The sequence below is a fragment of the Cinclus cinclus genome, chromosome 4, assembly GCF_963662255.1.
Source record: "Cinclus cinclus chromosome 4, bCinCin1.1, whole genome shotgun sequence".
Classification (NCBI taxonomy): Eukaryota; Metazoa; Chordata; class Aves; order Passeriformes; family Cinclidae; genus Cinclus; species Cinclus cinclus.
This window is the reverse complement of record NC_085049.1, coordinates 46,065,236-46,084,666: the sequence shown is the minus strand read 5'-3', so window position 1 is coordinate 46,084,666 and position 19,431 is coordinate 46,065,236. Positions and strand designations below refer to the sequence as shown.

Genomic DNA, 19,431 nt, shown 5'->3' with positions numbered 1-19,431 from the left:
GCAACATTTGAAAATGGAGATCTGCAACTTTTCAGTGGCTAAAATATATATATGAACATGTTCTGGAAAAAAGTGAAATAAGGTTACTGATATGTCATTGCCAGTTTTTGACCAATCCCTGCTTGTTCAAAAATACTGAGATTATACGTCAATTCTAGTATAAAAAGTGTGTAATTAAAAATAAGATGATTGTACTCAAGGAAAAAGTATAACTATTTTAAAATACCTGCAATTAAATGAAAAAAAAGTTTGACAGAAAATAAGCTGCTAATTAAAAATGACACTTGAAAAGCATATCAATATACATATGCAAAAAGTTTTTGAACTATACATATATATTAAAAATTACTAAAAGTTTTCTTGATTTAAACACAGAATGGAGATACCAATGATGTGCGAAACACAAAATCCAGAGATTTCCTGCTTATAGTCTGTTCTAAGAAAAAATAAATTTGCTCAAGGTGACTAATAGGGATGAGAGCATCCAAGTGACTCTTTGAACCCTGCTCCCAAGTACTAAGTTGTGACACACCAGAGATTGTATTCCTCCCTTTCAATCAAGGTATCTGCACACTCCTTTGGGCTTGACAGAAATAAATGCCATTTGAATTGTTAGGACTAGGAATCCAGATAATTTGTGTTCACACTAGATTTCAGAGGAGAATTATAGCCTATACAATAATAGAGATACCCTTCTGCTCAAAACCATATCTCAAAATCAGCATGTGCTTGTTACTTCCTTAATCCTCCTGCCACACAGGGAACTAGAGTCCCATGCAAACATTGCCTAAGCTCTGGTAGCTCAACTCATTTATTAATCAAAGCAGCACATCGCTGGTTTTCACTACTGAACCACAAAGACTTTTATAAAATTGGAGAATATTTTAATATTGTTCAATCTTTTTTTTTTGCTTCAGTGGCAGAAAAAAATTGCCATTCATTTCTTAAGGTTTTCTCATAGATTTTTCCTGTCAAAGGTGAACTTCACAAATCTTACACGTTTGGTTAACTTTTGTGCCTATTTCTCTTTTTATAGTAATTATTGAGCAATATCTGCTGTCTGAATAAGATTGATCTGTTCTAGAGGGAAGTCAAGCCTTAAGAAATTTATGAATATTTGTCACTCAAACTTGTCATACCATTCTACATACTGGCAATAGTACAACTTCGACAATAAAGTGAAAGGAATTGTTGCTTGTTCCTGCAACACATCAGCTCTTGCTTTCCATACCACAGACCATTTAACATCAATTAATGGTTCTATCAATATTGAAACATATACTGTCATTTTTTAGCCTGGAACTGGATAATAGGAAGAGCATATAATCCAGAAATATCCTGGATGCAAAAATTTGTGATGAATTTGCTTTATGAGTAGATGTGGAATAGTAGTGTGTGCATATGTACATATTGTGCACACATGCACAATTAGACATGGAAACTTCTATGAAAAGGATTTTAACATAATCTTTTTCACATTGATTAAGGTATCAAGGCAGTTGCTATGGTTTGCCTCTTTGCATGACTGCCTTTCTTGAGTAAAACCACAAAAGGAAGAGATTTGAGTCCCATCACCAGCTTTTTTTTTTTACTGCATATATGCTAACCTAAAGCAAAGGGTTAATGAGGCTTTGAGAAATCATGCCACCTGCAGACCTAAACATAATAAAAAGAAGTTATTATCTTATAGAAAATGCTGTTGAGAAGGCTTTTAACCTCTTAATTACACTCTTGAAAAGAATCCTGCTATTTCAAAGGCTTCAAGAAATAATTCCTATTGTAAATCAGAAACCAATGCAAAAAAACCTTGTGAACAGAAAATTCCTAGGCTATATGAAACAAGAAATTGAATCTGTGCACACCTTTATCTGGCAGGCACAACCCCTTTAAAGCAAACAAAAGAATAATAGTTTTCTTTTCCTCAAAGAGGTCTCTTTTGCCAGTGATCGTTTTTCAGGTGATAGTAGTTTTTCTGTACAAACCCCATATCATTTCATCTTGGGGCTGCTAGGCAGCTGTCTAAAGGTTTCTACTGATCATTCCTATTCTCCCTCTGTTTTAATTCAGTCCTTTAAATATATTGCACGAGCTCCAGTTTACTTCTTCAACTTCTTCACCCAAGGAAAAAAATATTTGCAACAAAGCCAGAGTCAGACTGTCATTTTGTTTAGAAACTGTACTGAAAATTCAACAATCTCTTTCAGAGTAACAAAAGAACTCTTGTTGGCTTGGCTTATCATGTTTTGGTCCAGAATGTGTATAGAGTGATGTGATCTCAGCAAGATTTTTTGTTTGTTTAGCAGAAACAAAAACCTAATATAGTCACTAGACCAGCATTTTCTCATGACTTTCCCAAAGATCAAAGGAAAGAACTGTAACCTCAAAAGTATATGGCTAAGATATTTCTGTCTGTGTCTGGTCAATAAAGAAAAAAGGCACTGACCAAATAACAATTATAAGATAATTAATTCTTAGGGCTGTTTCACCTTTAGAAACCTTAACAAATGCTTTGTATATTAAGGAGGCAAATGTAGTTCAAGACAGGCATAAGAACACAGGAGCTATTACAGCACAATGTGTGTCCACGTAGCTCTAAGTTATACACAGATGACATGATTTTTTTCTGAAAATAAACTAATTTAATTAATTCTGGTCTTCAGAGTTTGGTTGAACAAAATGTATACAAAATATGTTAACCTTCTGCTGGAACTTCTTTACCTACACAAAAAAGAATAGTATGTTCAACATAGCACATTTCTCAACCAACACAACTCTAACCAGATTGGTACAGATGCTCATCCTATCCTTGACAATGTTAGACTTTTACCTGTGATGTTGGTGACCAGTGCACGCTGTAGAAACATGTCTTGTGAAAGCTATTTGAACTTCCAGGTTGAATTCTCTATTTGGATCTTGTAACATTTTAGGAAAATAATTTTATTTGAGAGTAATTTTGTGACAATATAAGGTGGTCAACTAAAGCACAGAGAAAAGTAATTTGACATTTTCCTCTGAGCAAAGAACTGCTTCTGTGTTTTCAATCATCTAGATATTTCATGCTGCAGATTCAAAACCAGTAGCTCCTTTAGAAAATTTTGTAATTTTTTTTTTGTATCAGGTGACAATACAATTTTGTGGGTAGTTCAGAAACTAACTCAATTTACTGCATCCTGTGTTTAGACAGCAAAATTGTCTTTGTGGTTTCAAAATATGAACTGCAAATGCAGCAGAAGAAATTCCTGATGCCAACGTGCCTAAACAAGAAAATGACAGGTGAAGTTCAGTATAGATAGGTGTCAATAGAGGCACTGAGGGAAAAGGCAATTCAAACTTTACAGGATAAGTTCTTGAGTAGCTAGTAACATGCTAGAAAGAGGACCTGCAGTTGCAATAAGAATATATAAGAAAATAACAGGTCAACATTCAGTAAAGGTTAAAAAAAATGAACCAAACAAAGTTTTGAATTAGTAGGGAAGCAAACAAAAAATCATTCATTTTTTTGCCTACTATAAACGCATAGTACACAAGCACTTTAAACATGCTGTACAGGGCTTATGCATCCTTCACTTGTCTCAGATCAAATACATGAGAACTGAAAAAAGTTCAGTAACATGACAAGGATGACAGAGGAATGGAATAACTCCCACAGGAGAGACAATCCTAGCAGATTACATCTGAAAAATTGACTAATGCAGATACAAGAGTGGTATATAAATCTGGTGTACATGAACACAGAACCACTGCTTCCACTTTCTCCTGATGCTGCAGAGAACATCAAATGTGGTGAAAAGTCCCAAGTAAATATTAGAAGGTTCCTCACCATGCTGCATATATTAGCTGATCAGCAGACACGCTGCCACAAAAAATCATGAGTGTTTCATTGGCTCAACATACAATTGTACAAACTCATAGAAGAAAACCCTTCAGTTATCAAAGCCACGATAGAGTCAGTGAGTCCCTGAGTGCAAATCTCTGGCTGCTGGAACAGTTTACCAAAGCAGTATTGTACTCTTTGCTTGTTTTCCTTTGTCTGGTATTGCAAGCTGGATGCTGGGCTAGGTTAGCTTTTAGCACAACCTGGTACAACCATTCTCACAGGTCAGAAGCACACCAAAATAATTTCATTCCTACCACGAAGCAGCCAATCTTCACTCTTGGTCTAGAAGTTCTGGCATGAGTTCTGTTATACTGAAGCTCATGGACTGAGTCAGCATGGACAGTCAAGAACTATAAATACAGAGGCCTGCCTGAAGCACAGAGTACAATTAAGTATCTTCGAGTACACTTTGTTTCATGAGTTATTAGTGTTTTCCACAGTGCTTAAAAGAAAAAAATTACACCAAATGAAAAAAAAAAGGGGGGTGGGGGTGTAATTTGGGATTCCTTCTCTTCCCTGGTAAAGAGTACGAACAAGAAACCATGTTCTTGACAGAAAGCATTGCAGGCCAAGGAGTGTCTTCTCAGATGTTGAAACAGTCTATAACGTTGCAAAGAAGCTGCCAGTGTCATGAAATTACTGGAATGAAATCAATCACTTTTAATGTTTAATTGAGAGTACAATTCTCTTGAAAAGCAGCTCGAAGATAATTAAAAGAAAAAAGCTGATGCAGCACTTTACAAAGTAATATTAAAAGATGATTATTAGGTAATCATATACTACTGTTCATGCAATGTTGCAAATTGATTAATCAGGAATACTCACAGAGACTGCAGGCTGCGCAGGTTCTGGAGTGCTTCGGTAGGAACCTGGCGTAGCTGGTTATTCTGCAGCATCCTACATTTGGCACAAAAGCCAGAATCAACACAGTAAAGATAATCTCTTTCTACAGAAAGTTTTCTTCCAAGCTTACCTTCTTTGTATTGGTCCTACTTCAAAGTTACAAAGAAAGTTATACAAACAGTCCATTCCCCTGCTCCTGTCAAAGGTCCACTCTCTTCAAAGCAAACAAATACCTGTAGCACATTAGCTTTGTTAACAGCTAGACATCAGCTTTGAGCAGGGTTTTCAAAGCAGCTAAGGAAGTCAAAAGAATAAATCTGATTCGCTTGCAATAGGGCTTATGACCTCCCAATTACCTCCAGTGATTCTGAAATTTTCATTCTCATGTACTGATATTTCTGAAGTGAAGAAGATATACTGATACATGTTCTGAAGTGATTCTATTCTGATAAAGCTGTGAAGGACTGAGTCTTGAAATCCTTACTCTGGAAAACGCATCAATGACAAATCAACTCTTAACTATGTGAGGCCCTTATGATTTAGTTTGAATAAAATTTTATCTCTATAAATAAGTTGCTGATTTTTTTTCAGTGAAATAAATTTGCTCAAACTAAAGAAAAATCTTGAAAAAAACTTGAAAAATCTTTTTCTGAAGTATCCCATCATTTACCTTGCAAAGATTGAAAAATCACTTTCCACTCCTAAAGAATATTATCCTCCTTTTGAATATAGTTTCATTCATACTACCTAACATCCTTGTTTGGACCAGCTCCTACACATATAAATATCCTATGTGGTTAAATCTGAAGTAGTACGTGCTGCCTTCAAAAGGAGGTATATTCAACGGGACATTGTAAATGAAATAATTTCTGGCAGGCCTACATCTGCTTGGGCCAACAAGAGCTAGAGCCTGCCAACTTAGAAGTAGATGGAGTGGGAATCTCTTCATACTTCTTTTCCTGCTCAGTATTTTTTGAGTAGAGAATTGCACAGTAGCATCAGGCCCGGCTTGAAACTGCTAGGAGGCTGGTGCTCTTGCTAAAAGCTTCTGTGAACTTTACAGGCAAAACTCCCCTCTAGTGTAAACACTGTGAGATGTAGCCTGCTAGGATTTTTAGTAAATATATGCACTATGTTTTTACTCAAAATAATACACTTCTATAATATTTTAATAATTTATGTAATAGTTATTACATTGCAAAGAACAATATATGAAATGTGAACTGTTCTAAATTACATTGTGTTGTATACAACGTTTCCCTCCCATGTCTCTCAAGAAAAGGAAACTCCCAGTTTTGTGTGATCATGAAAAGTTCAGCTGAAATCAGGACTTTTGAGATAATTAGAAAAACTATTAACTGAACCAATTTTTACCTTTGATATTGTACAGAGACATCTACTTGATGAGCAAGTTGTTTTTAGAATGCTATTAATGTTTTCCAACTTTTGTTTAGGATACTTTCTATGTGAAAAAACAAAGATTTAATGATGTTCATATGTATCTTCAATTGAATTGTTCAAAACGAGCTGATCAAAATATGTAATTTACTTGATCAAAACTTTACTGGTTAATTAGTTCCCTAGAGCATTTAGGAAATCAGAAATATATCAAACAACACACAGTTTACTTACAGCACTTTAAGACTGAAAAGGCCAGCAAATGCTCCCTTAGGAATGTATGTCAAGCCATTTCCTGCAAGACGTCTGCAAAGTTTGAAAAAGGAAAAAAGTGAATAGCTTTTCTCTTCATATGGAATTAATTTGGTTGCTAAAAAGTGCAACATAGCTATGTTTGAGCAACTGATGCCAGAGGCAGTAGCTTAAGAGCTTGGTTTTGTCATTAATACACTTTTAAAAACAAAATCAGAACAAACAAACAAACGGAAAAAAATAGAAGCCTGTAACTGCACAGTTGATCCACTAAGAGCTGGACTGTAGAGAAAAAAAATTCAATTTCATTGCAAATTTGGCTTATGGTTTAGAATGTAAATTGAATTCTTCATATTCTTTTCAGGGTTTAGAAAAATCCCAGCAACTAAAATACAGACGTAGTGACAACCAGTATCATCATAGGATTTACAGGCGTGCACTTCTGGAATTGTGCATGTATGATTTCCGTGAACATTTCACTCATTTTCACAAATATAAAAATATATCTACATAGCAATGGTTAGAGTTAATTTTGAAATTAAAATTTGTAGGGCAATTTTTTCCCCTTCTTCTACTGCATCTTGCTCTCAGATTGCCTGCAGGTATTTTACAGATGGAGGTAAGCACACCAAATACTTCTGTAAAGCATGTTACTCTGACAAAAAAAAAAAAAAAAAAAAAAAGAATTAAAAGACTGCATCATACTGTAAGGCTTGTGTCCAGGAAAGAATCTATTTGATATAAAATAATGGCATTTCCATGTTCCAAATCAGTGCAACTCCAGAGGATCCTGGAAATGCTCAAGGCCAAGTTGGATGGGGCATTGAGCAACATGGTATAGTGGAAGGTGTCCCTGCCCATGGAAGAGGGCTGGAATTAGCTGGTCTTTAAAGCCCCTCCCTACCCAACCCGCTCTATAATCTTGTGTCCAGCCTTCTGACATTGCAACTCAGCTTGAATTTGCTGTGACACCTGTACCCTACCTGGAAATCTGACTGCTAAGGGACAGCTTCCCAGTAAAGTCAGTTTGAGTCAGTAGGGCCCAGTGCGTGCTCCCATCTGACAAAAACCACAAATTGTTATGATGTAACCCCCTCTGCAGAACAAGTTAAGCCAAGTGGAATTGTACAACCCATCAGCCAAGATATTGCACACCAGAACTGCAGTGCCCATAGCCCAGCTGATGTGAAATCAGAACTGACATTTGAATCAGCCTCTGGCCCCTTAGGAAAGAGCACAGGACTAGTTCCAGAAAGTTCCTTGGGTACCAAGCTGCCAGAAAGGAACCTACACCACTGAAACAGGCACCAGATTTGCCAATACTGTTCATTGAAAAGGCCAAGTACTTCTGACTGGAGTCCCAAAGATCCAGCACTGACTGGCCCTTAAATGCAGTCTTCTTTTGGGGTTGAGTTTTCCCTAGCTAACTACAGGGTTCTGTGCACGCCTTGTTTTCAGTCAGTGCTTTCATACAGAAAATAAAAAAATACATTTGGCTATATGTTAAAAAAAAAGAAAGAAAAAGAAAAGAAAAAGAAAACATCTACATCTTAGCTTCAGAGACTTTTCAGGAATTTTCAGTTAGTGGAAAAGGCTCTTCCCTGCTGTGCTATGTAACCTGCAACGCTGAGCTAGCTCTCTCTGTCAGATGAAGATAATTGTGCTCTGCAATGACAGTCAGCATCAGACAGAGCTGCTGGGCTTGTCTCTCACTGCAGAGTAGTGCTCTGATCTCCAGACATCTGAGAACTGGGCACACGCAGCTGAATTCCTGCAGGCAGATGTGCAAACCAAACCTGTCTCGCTCTTGTTCCAAGATGAGGCACTCATAGGCTCAGATGTGAGGGCCTTTTTTCAGATGTGTGAGGGCCCTTTGCAATCTTCAGCTTTCATTCTGAGCACAAGTGGCAGTGACTTTAGGGTTGTTCCTGGATCAAGCAGGCATGTGCTAGGTTAGGCACAACAGATTGTGTTTCTGAAAGTAAATGCCTTGTGTGGATCACTAACCAGTAGACACTGAGACCTGCCTAATCCTGATTTCAGTTTTTCTGATAGGATTGTTTAAAATACAGCCTAAAGACTACCTCACCCTCACAACACCTTTTTGCTCTGCCATTTTAATGACATGGCTGCACACAATTCTGGACATAAGCTTGGCATTAACCAGAAAGTTATGAGTTTGTGAAATCTTACTGGAAAAAAAAGGAAGGTGCAGGTGTTGAGATTTTCAATTCAGTTAGTGCTGTGACTGTCATATGGAAAACAATAAAGAGCAGAGAGCTAAACCTCAGAACATGTCTGAAGACTCAGGAGTGTTCTCTTTCAGGTCGCCACCCCTTCTTCACTCATAATCGAGGCAATGCAAAATGCAGAATGCACCACATGTTAATACCCCCTGTTTGAACTTAACACTCTTCATAAAGTGGGCTAGCTGAGAAAATCAGATCTATTTAAGAGCTCCTGGAGAAGGCTGTGGCAATTACCAAGCATGCATCACCTGGCTGTAAACGCAATGCCACAATGCGATTGGGACATTGCGCAGTTTTAAAGTTTTATTGTAATGTCTAAATACTCACTTTTTCCAGCTTTGGAGCATCTTTGTGGCTCTCTGCAGCAAGCCTTGATGTTTGGCATTTTTTGAAATTGTACAGCTGTATTCCTCAGCTGTTCTGAGTTGTAGTTACCTGAACCGTTAAACTGAAATGTAATTTTAAATTCTTGGGGTTTTTTCAGTTTCCAACGCTTTTTAAAAAACAATTGCTTTTCCTTACAGAACACAACTTCTTAATTATTAAAAGTGCCTTGTACAAACACTTCAGATAGATGTAGAAATAACACGTTAATTTTTTTTGGTAGGCACAACTTCTGTATTTATTCCTAACGAGGTTTTTTCAGCCTCAGGTCATTCTTGAAGTTCTGCTTTAAATATTTTTACAATTTGAAAAGTGCTCTCACTAATTTTACAGACAGTACTTAGAAGTAGATGATATTCCTCTGCTGATGCAGCAGCAGAACATGCTCTTTTCATAATGCACTTTTCATGATTTTCTCTGGAACAAGCTCAGCAAAAGCACCTATCTTTTCCAAAGACACCCCTATGAAACCACTTCTGGCACAATAGTAGCACCTTCCCAGCCCATTAGTATCCCCCAGCACTGTAGTATTTGGTAAAAATCAGCAAAAATTATTCATTTGGATGGTTGTCTAGATCTTTTAGTATTCTTGGATAAAAGTTGGCACATCAGTCCCTCATGGCATGCTGCAAAGCTCAGGAAATGAGGTTTATTTATTCCTGATTATTTTTAATGTCTTCCTTGCAGCATTTTCTTGCTATTACAGTGTTTCTATTCTCAGCCTTGGCACAAGGGAAAATTCATCCCTTTGCTGACACTAGAGTATGTATCAAGTATCTACCAGGGTTTATTCCTGTCCACTTCAGGGATTTTGTTTTCCATTACCCAAATTATCTGAAGGAAGCTGCCTAGTGTTTTACTGAATTTTAGATGTACTTTCAATAATAATTTTAGTCTGAATGGGTAAGTCTGATTTTCCCTAAACAAATGAAAATGGACACTGTCTCTATAGCTGAGTAGTTACTAATTTCTGAGAGCAGGAATGAAATTGTTTGCTTTTTGAACTAACATAACCAAGTAGCAGACTTCTAATGTTCAGACAATTTTGAATATCCATTTTTAAAAGTTCTTTTATTTTAAGCATTTCTGGTATTAGCTTAAAAACCTCTTGTATTAGAGATATCCCATTAAGCACATTCAGGCTTAAATATATCACAACTCTTTAATGAAAAAGTAATCAAAAAGGAGCCTATTTTTTGCCATATGTTGCTTTATATTTTACTTGCACTGCTTTTAATAATCTAGCAAATTAATGGAGGCTGGAAAAGTTTACAGAGAAGAGCCACTATATATCTCCTTCAGCACTTCTTACTTGTTATGCTTGGAGTCAGGATACTTTTGCCTTAGGCATAGTTTTGATACTACTGCAAGTTTCTTTCTAAAAGATGTAAAATAAATGGGCAGAGGGAAAAGCAAGTGGCCTCTATACTTTTAAATGGCAGTCATTTATAAAGTATCTTTCATTTTCACTGAGCTGCACTGGCAATCAGTGCTCACTGTTGGAATAGTTGTAGTGCTGCAGGTCATGTTCATGGCCTATGGTCAGATCTAAAACAAGGTGTGTCTGGCTCTCCTTTGAGTGCTACACCTGTTGACCCCTTTGACATTTCTGACCTCTCCTGCAGTGTCATAGTTCTGAGAAATGATAGTCATCCAGTCAAAAGAACATGTCCAGACAAGAGAAGTAAAGCTCCAAAAATTATCAGAAACCTTTTTCTTGTTTTCCTTTGATTGTCTGAAAAGAAAAATTTCATTCATCAGAAAGAAGAAAATAAGTATGAGTTGTGAATGAGAACAGTCAACTTTACATTTCTAGTACAATAATTTTTCTTTGCCAACTCAAAACAGCTTTTTGTGTGGATATTTTTTGCACCAGTACAAACCTTACCTGGTACCAAGCATCTCCTCTATAACTGCTGGGATAAAGGTGAACTTGAAATACTAAAAAGTCTTCTCTACAGATAAAAAACTGTGGCAATGAATAAAGAAAACATGTTTCCACTAACAGTAGAAAGAACCCATAGGAAATCTAACCCAGCTACTTCTTAGTCTTTAGAAGACAGTGACAGTACAATATTAGTAGTGGCTGCTTTCCTTCTCTGCTTAAGTGAGATACAGTTCTGCAAATGCTGATCAAGCATCTGCGAAGTGTATTTCCAAATCAAGTATTATCAAAACTAAAGAAAAGGGAAAGGGAGGTGACTGTCCCCTTGGTAAAAAGAATATGTTTACAATGATCAATATTCATGCTATGTTCTAACAGGATTAGCACAATGGAATTTTCTGGGACACGTTACTTATCAAATATTGCAAGGTGCTGAAACATAGGAGAATAAATGACACTGGATCTCAGTGTGGCTCAACATATAATGGGAATAAACAAAGTAAAAGGAGTCAAGCTTCACTACTAAAAGTGAAAATGCAGTTGAAACTGTTATAATTGTATATCAGAACAGATACAAGTAAGGAGAAATTCATTACACTGAAATTTCTGATAAACATATTTGACTCTTAGCATTTGCCAGTAAACTATTGTATGAATACCAGACTGACTCAGTGTTTCTAGACTAATGTCAGTGCATGCCCTTTAATACAGATTAGGTTATATATCATTGCATCACTTGTGTTGCATTATATTTAATCAGTTCCCATGTAGCGTAATATCCCATACAGAATGGAATTGTGACTGCAATCTGAAATCATTCTTCAACTGTGCAGAGGTACAGAGGGATTTCTACAAGAACAATTCTGTGAACTAGAATCCTTTCTGTAGGTCTCTGACTCTGCATTTTACTCCTGTTCACTAATTGGTTTGCAGATTTTATTAAAGGAATAAGAGCCAAGACTGCACATGCTAAGACAATCTTATAATAGATATGTTTATATATATATATATCTGTTTCTATATCTATATCTATATATATGACTAGGTCAATATCAAGAGTCACAATCCAGCCAATTTTAGATTTGTATATTTTCTTAGAAAACAGATATTCTATTCATCATTTACTCCATTATATGCTGCAGCTAAAAACCTCTCCAGACACAAAATGGAAAAGAAATCACGTAGAAGAATCTTCTTTTTGTGAATACAAATTGAAACTTCAGAAGGCCCGAGACAGTGAAAAACCCCAAAAGATGGGACTGTTCTGTTGTGTGTGGTACCTTCCTGAATTTACTGCTAAAACACTAGTATGTAGAAAATTCCATAAAAATTAACACAATCATGGACTGTGTCCTTTATACCTTGTGTACAGATAAGAAACTCTCTTTTGTTATTTGAAACTTCTTTCTTAAAAGCCTGATCTGCCTCCTCCAACTGCCATAATTGTTCTGGATACCTGATAAAGATCCATGGTGAAATATCAGTCTCATTGAAGTCTGGGGAAAAATTTCTGCTGACACAAATAGAAATGGGGCTCTCATTTGCATTCTGCCACAGTATCATATTTGCCAGTAACTGACTTATCTCTGAGGAGCTGCACCAATAACACTACTATGAATCCTAAACCTACTACCCCAATTTATAATAGATGAAATAGCTATTTGGGGAGGAACAACATGGAAGTATAACAAAAACCAAATATTTTTATTGAACAACTTGTTCTGGTATAAAAAATTGCCTTTGTTCAAGGAAGAATTTACCACTCTTGAATCTTCTTGTCTCAATTTTGTTTCCTGTCAAATCTTGTTAAAGGTACACAAGCATACAACTACACATATATTTACTCCACTTATATACAGCCAATATAGAATTTATATATTTTCATTATTTTTTATATATTTTCAGCTAATTTTCTTCAGCTTACATAAATAGGTAACATGATATGCTACTTACATCAAAAAGCTTTGACAATATGGATATTCATACAGCACTTAATCAAAGTAATCTAAAGTTTTCAGATAAGATTCTTTAATTTTATATGTATTAGTGATTATTCTCAGGCCAATGGAATAGAAATGTACAAATTAATGGGTGATTAATTACAGTGTTAATAATTCACAGATGATAGCACATATTTCAAAAAGTTTTTAAAGAATTACTTTGCTAGCATAAGAATTTAAACGTTAGTCTGTATTTTAATTATATTTTTATATTTCAATCTGTCATGTTAATTAAAACTATAAAATTACAGTAATATAAAAAGAAATGTGAGTCAAATGATCTGTTAAAAAATCTGATGCTTAGAGAGATCAAAGAAGAAAATATTCTCCTTTCTTTAAATAAGGGGAGGAGAATGTGCAAGTCATAATTGTGCTGTATGTTACATTTATTGCTACTTACAGTTTAGTTGGAAATACAAATATAACACAGTCTGCTCTTGCTTTAGGGCCTAATTGTCTTTTAAAATGCTTGTGCCAAATTCTCATAGGGTGTAAACTAGAATAACTCCAACAGACCTAAAGCAGTTGGAATGAAATCAGTGTGTATTTGATCTTGAACTGGCTTTGATGAAACAGATCATAGATTTTTGTCAGTTTAGAATACGGTTCAAAACATGCTGTTTCTTTCTCCACTTATAAAAGGCACAGACTCTTTCGGCATCTGGCATGGCTGTGATTCAATCACTGTTAAAGACAACTGATCTCTTCCTTTGTGAAGCTGTCCCTAGCCAGTGCTGACAAGGGGGTCCTTCTGCTGAACGGGTATCCTGCCTTCCAATTGCAGCAAGGACAACTCTCAGAGGGACTCCAGCATTAGCCAAGACATCCCACACTGATTCCCAACAGTGGATCCCTTGGATACAATCATTAAGAGTGCTTACTTCTGTGTTTGAAGAATGTTGCCACCAAATCACAACTCTTAGAATGGTCTTAAAATTGTTAAAATTTCTTTCTCAGTATTTAAATGTTACAGCAAGATGGAGCAATAAACAGCAGATCATATACATAATATTTCCTACAATGAGTCTCCTAAGTGTCATTTACACTTCTGATGCTGGTTTTGGTTTAATCCCAGTAGTGTCAGTATCATCAGAAAAGGCAGGATAATAATCATTAATAGCAGGAACTGGCTGAAGTGTACTGCAACACCACACAGTATGATCAAACTGAAAATAATAAAAAATGTGTTAGCTGTTTAGCCACTTCAGTGTGATAGGCAAATAACACAAATTGTGTAGATCCAGGTTTTGAGATTGCTGCTCTTTTCTGCATGGTTCAATGAGGCAACAGCAATTAATTACTGGAATAATTACGGCTACTCCTTTTTGGAAATTCAAAAAACTACTCAGAGGGAAGGATTTGGTTCTACTGTGCTTGAGAACCTATTTGATATAAATGTGATGTGGTCTGAAACCTATCCATCCTAAGCAAGTGAAAAAAATTGACCCATGTAGGTACAAAAAGTTCTCACTGCAGTGAAATCAAGCAGTCTACAAACAGGCTGAACTTCCACTGACAAAAAAAAGGAAATTATTTCTGCATACTTGCTACTGCAGTACACACAGAATGTGTAAGACTTAAATTAAAATCCTGCCTCAGGATCTATAGATAGCACACTTCACCCTAGTTTAATTAAGTGTAATGTCACTATCTGTATTGATCGCAAAACACAAAAAGCACTTCCAATGACTCTTTTTGATGTTCTAAACCAGTTCCTAATGAATTTTGCTGGATAATAAATTACAAGTACCAGAAAGCATTTATAAGCTACAAGCCAAAACCAAACTTCAACACTCAATAAGAGTAATGCAGCAGCACTGACAAGGTCTCTTGGATCTCAACCTGGAACATTTATTGCTTTTGCTTGCAAGCATATCTGAATATATTAAGTTTTCTTTTTTTTTTCCTACCCCACCATCTCCCCTTCTTCCCCTTTACCCCTCAGATCCACAGCAGTTCCAGTGTCAAGGCTACTCCGTGCAATTTGCATTAACATTTCCAGAATAATTATCTGTCAGCACAAACTATTCAACAAGCAATGCAAGCAGCCCTGATTTAGTGAGGCATTTGCTCTGTTGTATTTCTCTCTCCCTCTTTTCCTTTTTTTCTGTTCCTCATCTTGTTATTCTTGATAACATGGCCAAAAGAGCAGTTTGCAGGATGTCAGGCTGACACATCCACATGGGCGAGTTCTTTGTTGTTACTCACTTTGGGGGCATCAAAGGGATGGCATCAAAGCCAATGAGAGCTCCAGAACACCAGGGCCCTTGTTTTGTGGAAGTAAAGGTTACAAGCTGTTAGCTCATACAGTAAGAATCTTCTGTGCTTGGGTTTGTTCTTTTCTAGAAAACCTAAACTGTCCATGCAAAAACTAGGGGAGAAAACCATTGTCGTTGTTTCATGCTGATTAACTAGGTAAACTAGTTAGGTAACCCTTACTGTTTTGACTAACATATTTCAAGGCAACTGGTGCACTTCCCCCTGTCAGGACTTTGTGTGCAGCTCTATATTAAAGCAAAGTTGGGAAACCACAGTCCTCAGGTATCAATGAAATCTGTCTTGCAGCAACAGAATTGACAGTGTGCTGGTGACAGATACTTCTCACTGACAAACACCATGTATTGAACACAGTGACACAGTCTGATCCACGTGGATGCACACATGAAGTGAAGAAACCAAATTTGCAATTTATATGAAGAAATTGAATTCGCAGCTCAGGTGGTAGATCGTGCACCACTCTGAAATTATCTAGGGGATCACAAGTCATTTAACAATGACAGTTCTTGAAAATTTAGCTGACAGAGGTGACACAAACCAATTTCCACCAGGACCAGCTCCACTGAATCCTGCTGTGCAAGAACTGTAAAACTGGTATTGAAGTGACTTGGAATGTGTGGACAGTTTGAGAGCACTAGATGATACGCTGTTTTTATTGTAGTTCTGCATGTCACTTGCCAGCATTTTTACTCTTGCCTTAGAGATTTTTAAATTTATGCAGATTAACCCTTAGGAAATATTTCAGTATTTAATGATAATGTTCCAAGATTGTTGAAGTAAATTACATTAAACCCCCACTTTCTTAAAAAGTTTTGGACCATAGTTGCAGCATTTTCATGTTTTCTACCAGCTTATGTTTTAGCTAAAAGTACACAATCTGTTTTCAATGCTAGTCACAATATTCCTACACCAGTACAAAAATAAAGACTGTACAGGACCCCAAGAGCAAATGCTCTCAGTTTTCAAAAATGTGCATGACTACAGATCTCAGTCCCACAACTCAGAGTCAGTGGGGAAAAGAACACCTAATTCCCATTAGCCCATAACCAAATTCCCATTGAAAACCTCTTAGCAGCAAGAAAAAGCAAAACAGAGGGATAAGTGAAAAGAAAAAAACAAAAAAACCAGCCCATAATGGATCATGCCTGGTAATTTAGGACTTCATTTTCACATATACAGTGGCTTCTTGACCACTTCTGGAGCGTAAAGGGATTTCAACACAAATCATGGTAAGATTCACATAATGCATCTCTTATATATTGTATCTGCAATTTTCCACTTCCGTATTACAGTAAATTGTACTTTTAAAGGCGCTTTCGCCCCAAAGACCACAACAATAATGCCAAGATAAATCTAAAAATCTTTGTAGATATATTTATTTGATTTAAAAATTATTTTAAAATAGCCACATGTGTCAGAAAACATTCTTGCACTTGTATGTAGAGTGCAAATAATTTGGGATGACTTTATTGCTTGATTTTGTAGAAAAGAGGTTATTTTGGACTGTCCTGCTCTGTATTAAAATAATTGTAAAAGAAAGATCTTTTGTCTCTGTTTTACTAAAACACCCAATTTAGTTGCTGAAAAATAGCAATTTACTAAATATCACTTGAAGCTTAACTTATCTATGGAATGTTCCTGTGTTTAAAATTAAAAGGAATGCCTTATATATGTGCCTGTGTGGGTGTCTGTGCATATATATTTATGCATATATATGTATATGTGCATATATATCTAGTTGGAGAGATTTTGTAGGTAGGTCTGATTCAAACAGTTTTAAATTATTATTGGCTTTCTTCCTCACATTTCACTGAGACGTTAATTTATAAAATAAAATAGTTTCAGGCACTGCTTTGAAGTGTAACTAATCACAAAATGTTAGGTCTGCACTCAGATGTAGTTGCCTCTAAAACTGAGTCCCACCCTTTAGATTTTTTAAAAAAACTATTTTTCCATGCATTACTCTAATTCACTGTGCTATTAGAACAGGCATTCTACACATCCTGTATAATGACATATGTCTAGAAATAATCCACATTAGAGTGAGTCTTGGATTTGGTCAGACTGATAAATATCTGCAGTTATTTTGAATTTATAATGAAGAATTTGACTTAACAGTGTTGTACAAGTTCATGCAGAGCAACTTGCTGATAATCAAGCAGCTGAAACACTTCTTTCTTGGTGGGAGTTCTGTCATATGTGCTCCAAGAGAAAATTAAATCTGAAAGGCCCATCATTTTCACAAATAAAAGATTTTGCTCAGAATTAATTTTTTTGAGAGTTAGAAACTCCCAAGTCTTCAACGTTTTCCAAAATTTTCAGAGGAACATGCACCTCAAACACACTTTCAATATGCTTTACTTCAGTGATCATAGCCTTTGGTTAAGAGCAAGTACCAGTCATGATCATCAGGTTTGCTGCGTGTCTCAGAGGTGTCTAACCTTGGCTATAAAAGTGGATCAGATTCAGTCTAGAAGGTCAGAACTGGTTGAACAGACCTGTCTTACACGCCACTGCTTTGGAATCAAATCAATTAGTTTAACTGTTTTAACAAAACCTCAGTTCTTTTAGGGTAATCACTTAATAGTATTGCCAAATCAGGCATTGAGGACATAACATCTAAGCTAAAATTCAGTGGCTCAGACTTGAGCTTTTATCAGATGTTTAAGCCAGATCTCTAATAAAGGGATTAGTAAGACTTTTTTCAACCCTAGAAAAACCCTAAAAGCTGCATTTCAAGCTCCTGCTGTTGTGTACTTCAAAGATCAGAGAGATAATTTTAAGATGGATTTTAATTTTATGAAACATTGCTTTAGTAAAGATCTGATAAAATCATATTCTAAAAATGTCTGAATTATGGGCTAAGTTATTTTTTTCAAGAATACCTTTTTAACTGAGCCACACAAACAAAAACCACAGATTCCTCAGGTAAACTAGAAAAAAAATCAAGTTGCAATGCCTGGATTTGAAAAATAATATTCATATGTATCATCACTGCTCAAAACTTAATACAGGGGAGCATGAGAACTACAGTGCCTCTTCTCCCTTACTTTAAAACTGAATAAAATGAAGAATTCCTTTCCATTGTCTATACCTTTTTCTATGTAATACTAGGCTGAATAGTATTGCATGCCTCTGAACACGAAACAGTCTCTCAGCACAATAATCTGCCTCACATCTTCCAAGGCTTCAATTTTTTAGCTTATTTTAAAAGTGAATACAAAGTAGAAGGATTTACAAACTAGATAATGCTGTGAAACAGATTAAATTAATGAGAAATAGAAGTGATTGGCCTATTTCTATTTCTATTTCTATTTCTATTTATTTCTATTTCTATTTCATACTTCTAGAAGTGTGTGAAACAAATGGAAGAGTTGATTATACATATGTAGAACAAAACATAGTAAAAAAAATAAATATCTTGCTGGTGCTTCCAGCAATGAAAGACTGGAATTATTTAATTTGGAGCAGAGGCTTGTAAGAATAAAGGTATAATATTTCCAGTGAAAAAGGTAGGCCCAGCACAAGGCAAGAACACTTTGAAAGGTCTTGATCAGGAAGATGACATGCACCACAGAACAGTTTCTCAGGCACTGACTTAAGTCTTACAATTTGGGGCATTTAGGTGCCTAAGGAGGTGGAGTCACCATCTCTGGAGGTGTTTAAAAAAATACTGGATGTGGCACTTAGTGCCATGGTTTAGTTGATAAGGTGGTATCAGGTCGTAGGTTGGACTTGATGATCTCAAAGGTCTTTTCCAACCCCACTGATTCTGTGATTCTGTAATCTAATAATAAAATGAAAGAGTGGAGGTAACCTGGCTGTATTAGAATTTTCTTCCAGAAAAAGCCCAAAATTTTCTTTAAATTCTTTCTTTTAATAGCTGAAGAGCAGTTGGGTTGGAAGGTTTTAATAGGGTTATTACAACTGACAGGAGATTGGACAAGTAAATATGAACATGATGAACATGATGAAGATCTTCACAAGCAGGGGCTTTGAGGCACGATTCACCCCATATGCACTGAATATTGTTAAAACTTGGTGTGTGACATCCCTCTGTTTTATGTAACTGTTTGTTACATTATTGCAGTAATGGCAAGACAGATATTGATAACCAAAGAAAAGGAGTAAGTAAAGGAAGAGAGAAAGAATACAATAAAATAAAACTTTCCAAATAAAAGTGCAGAGAATAATAAAAATAAGACAGGAAAGGAAAACCTGCTTGAAAATTGAATATTGTCCAAAGTTAGCATACAAAATGGTTTT

At 36.0% G+C, this 19,431-nt stretch overlaps 1 protein-coding gene across 1 annotated transcript in view; it reads right to left on the bottom strand.

Moving 5' to 3' along the window:
• LGR5 (leucine rich repeat containing G protein-coupled receptor 5) overlaps positions 1–19,431 on the bottom strand; it is an 87,787-nt gene that overhangs the window by 29,988 nt on the left and 38,368 nt on the right. Inside the window, exons 3-4 of the mRNA XM_062491200.1 lie at positions 6,353–6,424; positions 4,703–4,774 (exon numbers count right to left, since the gene is read on the bottom strand). Of these exons, the coding sequence (XP_062347184.1) occupies positions 4,703–4,774; positions 6,353–6,424 (144 nt within the window). The remainder of the gene's footprint in view (positions 1–4,702; positions 4,775–6,352; positions 6,425–19,431) is intronic.